Source organism: Sceloporus undulatus, chromosome 2 (assembly GCF_019175285.1).
Source record: "Sceloporus undulatus isolate JIND9_A2432 ecotype Alabama chromosome 2, SceUnd_v1.1, whole genome shotgun sequence".
NCBI lineage: Eukaryota > Metazoa > Chordata > Lepidosauria > Squamata > Phrynosomatidae > Sceloporus > Sceloporus undulatus.
This window is the reverse complement of record NC_056523.1, coordinates 307,992,893-308,006,902: the sequence shown is the minus strand read 5'-3', so window position 1 is coordinate 308,006,902 and position 14,010 is coordinate 307,992,893. Positions and strand designations below refer to the sequence as shown.

Sequence of the window (14,010 nt, the reverse complement as noted above, 5' to 3'; positions counted from 1 at the left end):
AATAATGTGTGGCTGGGTAGAGATTAAAAGTGTCTAGGGGTGGATGGGGGGGAGCATTCCCATCCCATCATAGTCTTCTTGACAGAACAATAGTGCCTAGAGCTTAGAATGAGATATCTTTTAAAATAAATGGATCTGGAATAGATTGTTGTAGACAATGGGGAATCTGCTCTATTACAGAACTACTGGATACACTAGAGAAAAAAAGATATACAGGGCAAAATCAAATTTAGTACTTGAGTGGATACCACTTAGAATCAGCAAAATCAGTGAGACATTTGCTACTGATTTAAAGAAGTTACAAACTGCACAAATCAGAATAACTTATTTGAAAGGAAACAGATCAGTTTATATAAAAATACTCAGGGTTTAACTAAACCTGGTTAAACAGTAATTACACACTTTCAACTTTTTAAACTGAACAGGTTTGGAATTTTTTCCAACTGCCTTGTTTACACAGTATTTTACTATAATTTTTATTGTACAAGCAGCTAGTAGATACAAGCTAGAATAACTCATTATCTAGTTATTATTTTTATCTACTTATATAATGACTTATATGATTACAAGTGCTCTCAGATTGTAGTTATTAGGCAAAAAAGGAGAAAGAAAACAAGAAAAGACTACAAAAATACTATAGCAACTCCATGATAAACAATGAAAGAGCACTAGCCGTATACAATCAGTTCTTCAGCTTAAAATCAGCCCTACTTTAAAATCTTATGGTAAAGCTTCCCCTGGTGTAGCATTGAGGTTGTCAACTTATAAGGCAAGGGTGAGAAACCAATTTCAGACAAGTACTTGGGGATTCAGTTGGCATGGTGAAAAGCAAAAGAAGGGAACAAAAATAGCTTTAAACTCTTAGAGGCAACCAACCTTTAATATAGGGTGAAAGTCACATAATGTAAGTCGAAAAACCACCTAATGACAGTGTCATGGGGAAGGAAATGCAGTCAAACTGGGAAAAACCAAGACCACCTGTTTTGCAGAAATCTGATTATATTTTTAGGAGTAAACTACAGGTCAAGGTTATTTGTTCTGAAGAGTCAATCCTAAATCCACAAACTTAACATGAAATTTCAGTTAAACAAATATAATACAAAAGGCTCTCTGAAACAAAAAGAATACAAAAGAAATATTTTAAATTATGACTGCTTTAAAAGCTTGACTAAAATTCCAAATTACAATACCACACCTGAATAATTGAATTAAGGCACATCAAAACATTCCATTCAATGCAACATCAATTTCCTTTCAAAACATAGGGGCAGAAATCCTGCAACTTCATTTAGATTATCTACATTCACCAACAAAATGTTTTAATGATTATATGTCCACTGATAACTTCTATCTATACCAGGGGTGGGCAACTTTTTTGAGCCGGGGGCCAGGTTGCTGTCCCTCAGACAACTGGGGGGGCCGAAGCCAAAAAGTAAATAATTAAATATTTTTTAAAATAAATAAATAAATAAATAAACCGGGACAAATTTAGGACAATTTTTTTCAAATGGAGGACACTTTTTTTAAAAAAAATGGAGGACACGCGAAAAAATTTGCTGATTTTTAAAAAAATGTTAATATAAATGCATGTTTCGGAGGCTTCTATAGACAATTGCCCCCCTTGCCCGCCGCTTGCCCCCCCCTTGCCTGCCTCCTCCTGATAGGCCAAAGGTCCCACACCCTCACGTGAGAGGCCAGAGGCTCCGGCGGCAATTGACGGCAGGACCGGGCTGGGGCCGGTCCCAAAGCCTTGCCGGGCCGCATCCGGCCCGCGGGCCGCAAGTTGCCTACCCCTGTCTATACAGTCAGATGTTGTAAAATATTCATAAAAATTATCAGCATTACTTGATGGCAGGCAGGCTCATGATTTTAGATGGCCCCATGCTACCAGACACCCAGGGAATTCGGACTGTTTGGCTTGAGGGCAACCTTGGAAGTACACTTGAAGATTTACTATAGCATAGGTCCTCCTTTTTAATACCCTTCTTCTGAACTACACCAGAAATGACTCCCTCTGTATTGGGCAACTAATACTATGCAATCCTTCAGGCAAAGCATACTTTGAGAAGCAAAGTGCTGTGAGCTCATCCCTTACATGGGAGGACAAACTGAATACTGCTGCAGGATAGTTGGTTTACCAAAAAGGGAAGGGAAGCCTGGCATTCCTCTTTCCTTTTCTCCTACTCTTCTTCCAGTTTATATGGTTTTATTATAAGAACTTTTTAAATATGGTATTCTTCAAAAATATTTATACAGTGCTGTTTGTTGAGTTGAACTCTTGGAATAGATATTCTGAATATTTAAAATCACCAGTATCAATTTAAATAAGTAACATACGACAAAAGACATATTTTCATTTGTAGCAACACTAAAGGAATAATCTTATCTTGTCCCTGACAATGTATCTTAACAGTTCTACTAAAATTTATGCTTACAGTCTCTTCTCCTTTACAATGTCAAAAGATGCTGCCATATTCATTAAAGTTGGTAAGCAGTGTAAGTGGTGGCTGTGACAATGTGGAAGGATGGTGTTTGCCTGAAAAAGAGATGAAGCTTCAGAGGTTTTGAAAAGTGCTCATTCTGCCCCCCCCCCCAGCAAAAGTGTAAACTTACTAAACTATAATGAAATACAAGCAGAGTATTGAACATATAAAAGTATCTTCCACACATAATCCAGTTAACAGAAACTGTTAGTAAATAATGGCTTTAAAAACAATAATAGGATTTTTCTCTAATTGCTTATGTCTTAGACAATACTTCTAATAATTTTTCAGGGAAAATCCATTCCCCAAAGTAATTAACTAGCTAAATTAAAAAGGCAAACAAGCCGTTTTTTACATTTTACAGCTGATCATGTTTTTTCTACTACAGGAAACCTTACTTTTTTTCAACCAATCCTCAAGAGCCACTGATCCAGGGACCACAAGCAAAACACTGAAGACAAGGACAGATTCTTCAGTGAACTGCCCATAACTGAAGAAAGACTACAAAGAACTAGACTGCAGGAAAAAAACATCTTTAACATACAGTACTGATCCCCTACTAATGAAACACAGCATTGTGTGGGACCAAATAACTTTGGGAATTAAGGCACTTGCATCCTCACCACACCTCTCTAAAACCATCGCCTTTCAGAACTTGCCCTGCTCTGATATTTTTTTTTCTTATGAGACGATCTATCTACTGATGGGTCGATAACCCCGTTCCAATCCCCTGCAATTATTACCTTTTGATAATCATACTCAAGCATTTTTTTGTGTAGTTTTTTGTAAAATTTAGACTTGTGATCAAGGGGGGCGTATACATTTAACAACATAACTTTTTCATTTTGAATTTCTACTTCTACGGCTAAGTAGTGACCATCTTTATCTGCAAATAACTCCTTTGCCGATTTTGAGTTTTTTACATAAGTCGCCACCCCCTTTTTCTTTTGTCTTTCACTGGCAGCTACAAATACTTTCCCTAATTTAGGTTTGTCTAAAAGTCTTATGTCTTTTTTTTTGAATATGTGTTTCTTGTAGACAAAGTCCTCTTTAAGTTTGTACAAAAAATGGAAAATTTTATTTCTTTTAAATTTTGAATTTAGACCATTCACATTCCATGATATTAATTTGCAAGACATTTTACACCAAACAAAATTAATTGAGTTTTCTTTATAAAATTAACTCTTACTTTTTCAAATGGAATTTTTATCTTCCACAAAGCGCAATGGAACTAATACAAGATTTAAATTTGATAGATATTTGGCGAACATTCCACTGGAAGGATATAGACTTTACCTTTTTTTCAAATAGATATAAATCCTGGTCTAGGATCGATTTTATTTTACTTTCTAAGATAATGTGTAAAGAGATTCAAAAAATTGAAATTTTGCCTGGATTGCTATCTGACCATTCCCCGGTGGAACTATCTTTCAATAAAGTTAGAAGGGAATATTCATGGAAATTAAAGGAGCACTTATTGTCAGATGAAGATGCAGTCTTCAAACTAAAACAACAACTAAAATATTATTTCCAAGAAAATATGTCGGATAAATTGGAAATGCGTACCATTTGGGACGCGAGTAAAGCGGTAGTAAGGGGTCCATTCATTCAACAGGAAATTAGGGAAAAAAGGGAAAGGGGGAAAATAGAGAGAGATCTGACAGAGAAACTTAAAAAAAAATGAAAAAGAGATAAAAAGATATCCACAGAACAGAAAATTAATCCAGGAAGGGAAAAAACTAAGATATCAATTAAACCAAAATGCCACAAAGGAACTACTAAATAAATCTAAATATATAAAACATTACCATTTTGAAAATGCGAACAAAACTGGGAGATGGCTGGCAAGAAGAATTAAGGAAGATAGAGAAAAAAATCTAATAGTAAAGTTAACAATCAATAAGAAAGAAGTAACACATCAAAAAGAATTTTAAAATGTGGTAGCAGAATATTTTGAGAATCAATTTCAGATTAAAGAGGAAAAGAGCAATCGCCAACAGGATATCTTGCAGTATCTCAGGAAAGATACGATCCCCATAATCCCCGACAAAGCTTTAAAAGATTTGAATGCAAAAATCACAATAGAAGAAATTGATAAAGCAATCAATAATTTAAAAGATAATAAAGCTCCAGGCCCAGATGGCTTACCTGCAAAATACTATAAAACATTTAAAGAAATCTTATTAATCCCGCTATTTAAAACATTTCAGGAAATTGATTTAGGTAAATATCCAACATCTTGGGAAAACTCACTAACTACATTGATACTGAAAGAAGGAAAAGATCCATCACTACTGAGTAGCTACCGTCCTATTGCTCTTCTCAACCAGGACTATAAAATCTTTGCTTCAATTCTGGCTGAGCATTTGAAAAAAATATTAACTGAATGGATAAATGAAGATCAAGCAGGTTTTCTACCCGGTAGATACTTAAAAAATAATATCAGAATGGTATTGGGCATTCTGGAATATTGTGATCATAATACCAACCAAAGAGTAGGTATGGCCTTTTTAGATCTTGAAAAGGCCTTTGATATGGTAAAATGGGATTTCATGAAAGAAGTATTAAAAACAAGTGGAATCCAAGGAAATTACATGAATCGGATTAATATGATTTATAACAAACAGAACTCCCAGATAATTGTAAACGGAGAGAAAACAAGGTCATGTAATATAAACAGAGGCACAAGACAGGGGTGCCCTCTCTCTCCATTACTGTTCTTAATGGTGATGGAAATGCTAAACAGAAAAATAAGAAGTGATGTCTCAGTTCAAGGGATCCAAATTAACAATCAAACATATAAACTTCGTGCTTTCGCAGATGATCTTGTAGTTTTTCTAGCAAATCCCAATCACTGTATAAATAAGTTACAAAAGATATTGGACGAATTTGGATTAATAGCAGGATGTAAAGTTAATAAAAGCAAAAGTGGAATTTTGACTAAAAATCTATCACTACAAGAGACGGAAGATCTAAAAAGCAAATCAGAAATCCAAATTATAAAACAGGTTAAATACTTGGGTATAAGACTATCAGGAAAAAACTCAGAGCTATATGAAAACAATTATATCTATACTTGGAAAAAAATTAAAGAAGATCTTAAGAAATGGAATAGACAGCAATTTACGTTACTGGGCAGGATTGCATGCATTCAAATGTGTATACTGCCCAAAATGCTCTTTTTATTTCAAACACTACCTATATTGAACAATAAGAAGCCATTTCATATTTGGAACAAAGATATTGCGGATTTTCTGTGGCAGGGGAAAAGAGCCAGAATTAAGTTTAAGGTAATGTGTGACTGTAAGGAAAGAGGGGGTTTAGGTTTACCTAATTTAGAAATATATTTTAAATCTTGTGCACTGACATGGATCAAGGACTGGATCCTCTTACAGAATAAAAAAATAATAGATTTAGAAAGCTTCAATTTAACTATGGGGTGGCACGCATATTTGAATTATGAAGATTGCAAAGAAAAGAAAGAATTTAACCAACATTTTATTAGAAAGCCACTTTTCAAAGTTTGGAATACCTACAAAAAATATTTCTATACAAAACACCCCGGGTGGCATTCCACTCAAGAAGCCCTTCACAAACACCAGAATATAAAAAGAAAGCACTGGATTTGTTACAATGATATACTAATTAAAACCCCAGGAGGGGTAAGAATTAAAACAAGAGAGGAACTAGAGAATGAAGGAATCGTAATCCACTGGTTTAGTCACAAACAAATTACAGAGGAATTTAAAAAGGATAAAAAAAATATGGTTTTGAACATGAAGGGAATATTGTAGATAAAATACTGACAGGAGGGGGAAAACGTATGATTTCCAAATTTTATAAGATTCTCCTAAGGATCGAGATGGAAAACGAAGTTGTGAAAATTAATATGTTGAAATGGATGCAAAATATTGGAAACAATACATCCATGGATTGTTGGGAAAGATCATGGTCAAACACTCATAAATTATCAATATGTAACAATTTAAAGGAAAATTATATTAAAATGTTCTTTAGGAGTTACTTAACACCCATTCAATTGGCAAAAATTAAAAAATCTAATAATACCAACTGCTGGAAATGCAAGAAAACCCCGGGCTCGTTTTTTCATATGTGGTGGCAATGCAAGGTAGTAAGGAAATTTTGGAAAAATATATTCAAGAATATTACAAATTATATGCAAAAATGTGTGCCCTTTTCCCCCGAACTCTTCCTATTGAATATAATTGATCCTGACACACTGAAGCTGAATCGAGATGATTGCAGCAAGCTTATTTATATGATAACGGCAGCTAGAAATGTATATGCCAAATATTGGAAGAAATCTTATGGTCCCCCAATTAAAGAATGGGAAACAAAAATACATGAGTATGCAATAATGGACAACCTATCAATGTTATCAATTGGTAGAACAGTGCAACAGTGCAAACGCAAATGGAAATTTCTGTTAGAAACTTAAGGAAAAGAGATGGTGGTATTTTTTTGGTTTTTTTTTTTAGTAATGTGTACAAATAGAGAATAACTCATTCTCTCTATATCTTTTTTTCTTTCTTTTTTCTTTTCTATCTCTTTCTGAATATTGACTATTTGAATATGGAAAATATGATTTACTGGATCATTTTATTGTAATACCAATATATTCAGTTTTGTATGAACAGAAAACTTAATAAATATTATAATAATAATAATAAAAAGAACTTGCCCTGCTCAATACATGGAACAGGAGATCACCAAGGAACAAAAGCCACCTTGGCATGTGCAAATCTATAGCACTATATAAATAAATAAATAAATAAATAAATAATACCCTCAGAATATCCCCTTTGTTTCCCATGCTTGGAGATAAAAGTCCAATCCTAATACATTTCACAGTAAATAGGAAGGGAAATGAAATCTCTCTTACCATATGTAAAAGTTCTCCCAGTAAGATGGTTGCTCTGACAGATACCGGACCATCACTGCTAGTAATTACTTCTACTAGACCCTGGAGTAATTAAAAAAAAATTCTGTTGAAACCATCATTTATACACACAAACACACATATACACACACTTGCAATAAAATAAAATGTTTGTAATTTAAAATAAGACCAAGACTTACTTCTAACAGTCCATTTCTAATGAAAGCAGAGAGAACAAGTGCCAAGTAATTGTCCATGAGGTCAGGCCTAGATCAAAGTGCAAGGACAGCAAAATCAATTCATTCTTCTAGCTCTCTTTGCATTTTCAAATCAAGACAACAATGGCATTCTTCCTTACAAAATAAATAAATACCTGGATCTGGCTCGGTGAGGTAATATAACTTTAGCTTCTGCAGCTATAAAGCCATCAGAAAGTCTCCAACTATCCTGAAACCGGCTTGGATCTGCAACAAGAAAGCTTTTAAGTGAAAATTCTAAGTTTAAATTCAAAACAATACAGTATGTTCACATCTTTCAATACAGTATGTTCACATCTTTATCTGTTGTCATCTTTCATCTCATTTCATTATTTACCAATCACTGTCTTCTGCTTGTCCCTCTTTCTCCTTGCTACTGTGTATTACTCAAATTATGTACACACTTGCTAATAAGCTCCTATTTAATTTGTTATACTTGATCAAAAAGATGTCTAAACCTCATCATATTTACAAAAGCATATGACTGACAAGCTGGCTCCTGTATAATTATTGGGGGCTGGGATTTTAAATGAAGGCAGCATACATAATGTATTATTTTCTTGCCCTCACTTAAATTCTATGCTGAACAGTATGCTAGTTTTAAGGTTTCCCTTTCAATTATAAATAATGTCCTTCTTCTTCTTTTGTCATACGGAAACACCACACACGTTATGTTCAAAGTTACATGAAATGTAAGGAATCCAGGAACCTGCTGATATAGACATCTTTCCAAAGAAACAATGGTGCATCAGTCTAGCCACAAGTAAAACAAAATTGTACAGTTTGTCATTTCTCATTTCATTTTGGTTTGCTACTACTTGCCATTCTCTCCTCCCCCCCCCGCCCCCGATACACATACACATTTAAGTGCTGCAATTCACAGTGCATGTGAGCAAGAAACCATTTTTATGGATACAGAAAAGGGGCAAAAATGAATGTCAAACTGAAATTGAATTAATCCTTAAATACTTCCAAATACTGCTTGGTCTGGATTGTTTATTACTCTTGAACTACTCATTCATTCATATATGCTACAGAGACATACAAAGAAGCAAAAGAACAGCAGTAGCTGCTTTTTGTCTTTTCTGTTGCATATACAAATGATTAAAATGGTTCCCTCAACAACTATTATTTCATCAAAATGCTTGGAAGTAGCCAAATGCATAATGTAACAGTTAGTTTTATTGGCGGGTTACAGACCGCCAAAAAATACGTAGTGACTACGTATTAGGGTTAGGAAGGTGCAGTGCTTCCGCACCCCCCTAACCCTAATACGTAGTCACTACGTATTTTTTGGCGGTGGCCGTTCCAGATGGCCGCCACCATGTTTACATCTTGGACGCATAGCGTCATAGCTGCGCTGTGGAAAGAAGCTCCACTTGGAGCTTCTTTTTTGCTCTGTAACGGAGCCGCGCGATTTGGCTGCAGCGGCTCCCTCAAGGAGCAAACAGCGGCGGCGGCAGATCGCCGCAAAGCGGCGGTTTATAACCCGCCATAGTTAGCTGATTTATGTGTTCTGAGGTAAAGGATACAAACTCTATATGATCCTGTGTGGAGTCCATGATTAGAATTCCACTTCCAGATTTAGTTATCAGTAAATTTGTAAATTGATACTTTATGCGGTCAGAGATCATGAAGAACATCAATGTTCTATCATTTTGTTTTGCATTCAGTTTAGCTTAATGTTAACTTCGGTCAGAGGAAAGACAGTTTCAGCTAGAAAAATGAGAGGCTGGATTTACAATCAATGGTAATTCTTGTATGACTGGAGGAATAATCCACAGCATATGGGTTTATCCTCATGCACCAGCATTTGAGGGATGAGTGTAAAATTCTTTTCAGTTATGAATGTTGAGTCCTTTCCCCTTCAATTTTATTATACTGTATAGCCTTGTTCAACAGATCAGATACTTTGGCAGAGAAGCTTGAAAGAGAGAAAAGTTCTGTGTGTTGGAGCAGGGTTTGCAGCCACAAGATGGGGGTGGATTGCTCCTCCAGTCACTCAAGAATGACAATTCACAGTAAATCCAACCTCTCATTCTCTGGATGACTAAAGGTGCAATCCACAACATATGGGATGTACTCAGGTCCTACAATCCTCATGGGTGGATCTGGCTTCTATTATTCTTTAAAACTGCCTGAATAAGCAGTCCATGTAGACTTGCACCTACATACTGTAGTTTATAACGTCTTATGGACATTGCTGGTTCCATACAAACTGCAGTGTTATGTATTTCTTTTGAAATGTTGTTGATGCTGCCACTGGTCTTGCAGAATGTGCCCAGACATTCTTATGTCATGGTGTGTGTGCATATTCAAAGCACAAATGGATACATGCTTTAAAGTATCTAGAAATAGTTAACTTTGTAGCTCTCATACCCAGTGTCCTAGGAAGAAAAGAAGAAATAAACAGTGCCTCCGTTCTTCTCATAGTCTTTGTTCTGCTTATATATACTTTGACTGCTCTTTGAACGCCACTTCATCTCTAACGAACGAGTCAGACTGAGACAAAAAGTTGGTAACTGGATCTCTTGATCCCTTATATTAGAAGATAAACACTTAGGCACAAAAAAAATGATTTGTTTTTGTAAGGTTCTGAAAGACACGGCACACTATATTTCCTAGGGATGATAGTGCAAGGTTTTTTTCTCTGTGCAATGTCTTTATTAAATTATTTTAACATATATAACAATGTTCTGTATGCCCCATTCCCTACTCTGCCTTCCCCCTCCCACGTGGCTTGATAGAGTTTAGAATCAATACACTGTTTACAATTAATGCCTAACATTCAATATGTGGAATTTAATTACATTATTGACTTCATTGTACTTCATATTCCCTTTAACCTTCTCAAGCAGGATTTCCCAGCCTAAATTCCAAGCTTCTATTTTCCTTTCTCCAGTATATTTTAATCTTCTATCTCTAATAATATCAGACAACAGGTTATCTGCCAAATAATCTACCTTGGCGAAGTTCCAATTTTTACTTTCTTTCCATCCTGATGCTATCACAGCCTGTGTTGCTTTTAATATATTCTTTATTGCCTTCTCTTCATTATTCTTCAGTCCCTTATTCTTCACGTTTAATGTTATACAATTCTTTGCTCAAATAAACATCCATGCCTATAACTTTATTAATCTCTCTTATCACTTCACCCCAAAACTTCTGAACACACAGACAATACCACCACATGTGCATATAAAAACCCTTGGACCCACTGCAGTGCCAACATTTAGCTGATAGATTTTTATTGAAAAGTGCTAATTGAGAAGGGGTCCTGTACCATGGCCTATTAATTTCATCTGTTGGTCTTTTATTCTAGTGTGCTTGTTTCATAGGGCAAGGTTAGGTTTTAAAGCAAGACTGGGCAACTTCCATCAGGATGCTTGCTGCAGAGGAGTGGTTATTAACACAAAGTAGGTTTGAAAAGGCTTGAGGACTGCTCAGTCCACCTCCTTCCCACAGCTGAGGAACCAAGGCCAAGGCTCTCTAGGCCTGCATGTTGCCATTCAATCTGCTCCAGCTGCAAACTTGCTACCTCTGGTGCATAAAAGTTCTCCATTGGTGAGTAGATGGCTACTGAGACTATGTGCATGAGGCATGTGAAGGTGATTTGTACCTGGAGAGGAAAGCAGAGGAATGCTTCCAAGACCTCCAAAAGTGTTGTTGTTGGTGGTGTTGGATTCATAGACATCCAGGCCTTGAAGAGGTGGTCCATAACTTCATCTGTGGTGGGGTAAAATAGGCACTGACCATCAAATGAATATCCTCTATGCGATGTGTCATATCTTCTGAGAGGCCAACTGAGTAGAGCCAAGTGTATCATCGGAGAGCTATTGCCCCGACATTGCTTTGGCTATGCAATCTGCAGAATGGCAGACCAACTGTATCTACTGAGGGAATAGCACCAAGCCTTCCTGGTGGAACCGAAGAGCTTCAGCACATTGGTCCTTTAAGAGGTTGGGGATGAAGGAAAACACTTTATCTCAGAAGAAATTCTGGTAGGCAGACACGCAGGCTTAAGAGCAGGGATGATATGTGTGTGTTGGAGAACAGTGAGGTAGTGCTGATGTCAGAGAGGGTTGTTGTGGATGACTTCTTGGCTGGGGTCAGTCTCAGCTTCGAGGTTAGCCCCGAGAATAATTATGAGGAGATCTTGAACAGTTTTAGTACTGACAACCAGGTGAGTAAATGATAGTATCGATGGTAGTCAAAGCGGTAATACCATTTGCAGTATGATGGTGAGTAGGCATAGCAGAGGCTGGAGGAGGGGGTCTCTTCCATGAGTGCTCCATCTGGCAGTGGTCACTACAGGAGACTGAGGAGAGAAGGGAGGACTTCCTGGGACTGGTGGTCTCTATGCACAGGTTTCAAGACAATGCAGGCTCTTTGGAAGGGCAATCTTTCTCATCGAGGTGACCACTCTTATCAAGGGGATGACAGTAGAAAGTGGTAGTGGGATGATTTCCTCTGTACAGGGGAGTCAGTAGGCTGGAATTGGGGGTGCCAATGTGGTCTGGTATCCTCGTTGGAAAGGGTCAGTGGAACAAATGCATTTTCCATAAAACTGTGTTGGCTCTAATAATTGTCTGAGTCCCTGCATTTTTCCTGATTCCCCTCATTACAGCATTGTGATCCTAACATTCCCAGTATGTTTTTTCAGTAAACTTTTAAATCATGTATCAAAAAACCTTGAATTGATTCCTTGTCAGAATCATCACCAGAATGATCCTCTCCTGCACTATCTTCCACATCTTGGTCCACATTCTTGTTTTGTTCCGACTCAGACTATAAATCTATTTCCTCAGTTTGAAAGTATTTTTATTAGTGTGTCTGCTTGTTGCCAGACAAATGGTTTATCTTCTCTTTACATTTCCTTGGCTGCTTCAACCATTTTTTCTAGCTTTGTGAGATATTTAGCCTTCTCTGCTAGAGAACTCTGGCACCACAAGAAACTACAAATCCCAGAATTCCACAGCACTGATCCATGGCAGTTAAAGTGGTGCCAACCTGAATTATTTTTGCAGTGTGGATTCAGCCTTTATCTCACTTCTACGATTGTTTACTAATATATTCTTTCATACTGTATTAATATTTTGTTCACCTGTATTTCTCATCATATTCTCTGGGTAACGAAGGGGCTCTACAGATGAAAAGAAAGGGGTGGCCAGAGGCCGCCCCTTTCTCCCCCGGATTGTTGCCGAGGCAACAGCACAGGCACAGCAACAATCTGCTCCAAAAAGGAGCTGCGAAACGCAGCTCCTTTCTGCGCCCCTGTGAAGGCATCATTAGCACCCTGTAGCAGCGCGGTGATGTCTCTTGTGCACTTCACCAATTGGAAGTGGCGCACATTGGTGTGCATCCAAAATAGTGCCGGAACAGCAAGTCCCAAGTCCTAATTTCGGGCCCCAAGCTGCCACAAAATGGTGGTCTGTACTGGGCCTAACTTATTTATTTGGAGCATTAGATGTGTTTAAATTCATTAATATTGGACTACATGGCATATTAGATTTCATTAAAAGCAATTTTTTTAAAAAGTCATCAAATTCTTTAAATTACTGCATTCATATCTATGTTTTCAACTTGTGAATTTCCTTCCCTAATACGTCTCCTTGTGAACTACCTACTGGTTCTACTAATTTAGGGGGGGATACAGATGGGAGGCTCCATGCACCCCATTTTTGCCCCTTGTCGGTGCTGTGCCAGCCGCACAGTGTGGCACCGACACGCTCCCTAAAAAGGAGCTACTCTAGGTGGCTTCTTTTTAAGGGCGTCATAATATCACTGGCGCACCATTACGGCGACACTTCTGGCAAGTGCCATTTGGGTGCTCGGACACCCGCGCATCATCGTCACATGCCCGTGTGGACGGGAGATGCAACAAGATGGAGAACAGTTGCCTAAAGTAGGGCTGGGTGCGTATGGACACCCAGCCCTACGGAGCCCTAAAATTGGCCCCAGGCCTGTGCCAGGCTGTTGTCTCTGTGTGTTTATCATCTCTTTTGTTAAATTGTTTGTTACTCATTTCAAAAAGCTGAGTGCACTGAGATTCCATATGAATTGACTGGAAAACAAAGCTTGAATGAGGTATCAGTATATAAATTGGTAAATACTGTTTTCAGATACTGCATAAATTTTCCTTGCATTTGAGCTCCACTAGTTGGCAACGACCCTCTTATCAGCTTCCCATTTCAAACTGAAATGGTTTGTTCCTACTCTCTGTATTGTCAATCAAGCTTCATATTTGAGCCTTCAATTTCTGACAGATAAGTTATATGCCCATGTGCATCTTCAGCTTCAGAACTGCCTCTCTGCTTAGAATCTACATTTTAAAATATCACCTTGAAGTGACACTGAGAGGTTTTACTGC

The 14,010-nt window shown here is 37.3% G+C and overlaps 1 protein-coding gene across 10 annotated transcripts in view; it reads right to left on the bottom strand.

The window, feature by feature from the left end:
• RICTOR (RPTOR independent companion of MTOR complex 2) overlaps nucleotides 1-14,010 on the bottom strand; it is a 122,143-nt gene that overhangs the window by 48,641 nt on the left and 59,492 nt on the right. For all 10 annotated transcript variants that reach the window (XM_042448850.1, XM_042448842.1, XM_042448848.1 and 7 more), the window contains 4 exons: nucleotides 7,757-7,847; nucleotides 7,584-7,650; nucleotides 7,387-7,467; nucleotides 2,436-2,536 (listed from right to left, as the gene is read on the bottom strand). In XM_042448850.1, the coding sequence (XP_042304784.1) occupies nucleotides 2,436-2,536; nucleotides 7,387-7,467; nucleotides 7,584-7,650; nucleotides 7,757-7,847 (340 nt within the window). The remainder of the gene's footprint in view (nucleotides 1-2,435; nucleotides 2,537-7,386; nucleotides 7,468-7,583; nucleotides 7,651-7,756; nucleotides 7,848-14,010) is intronic.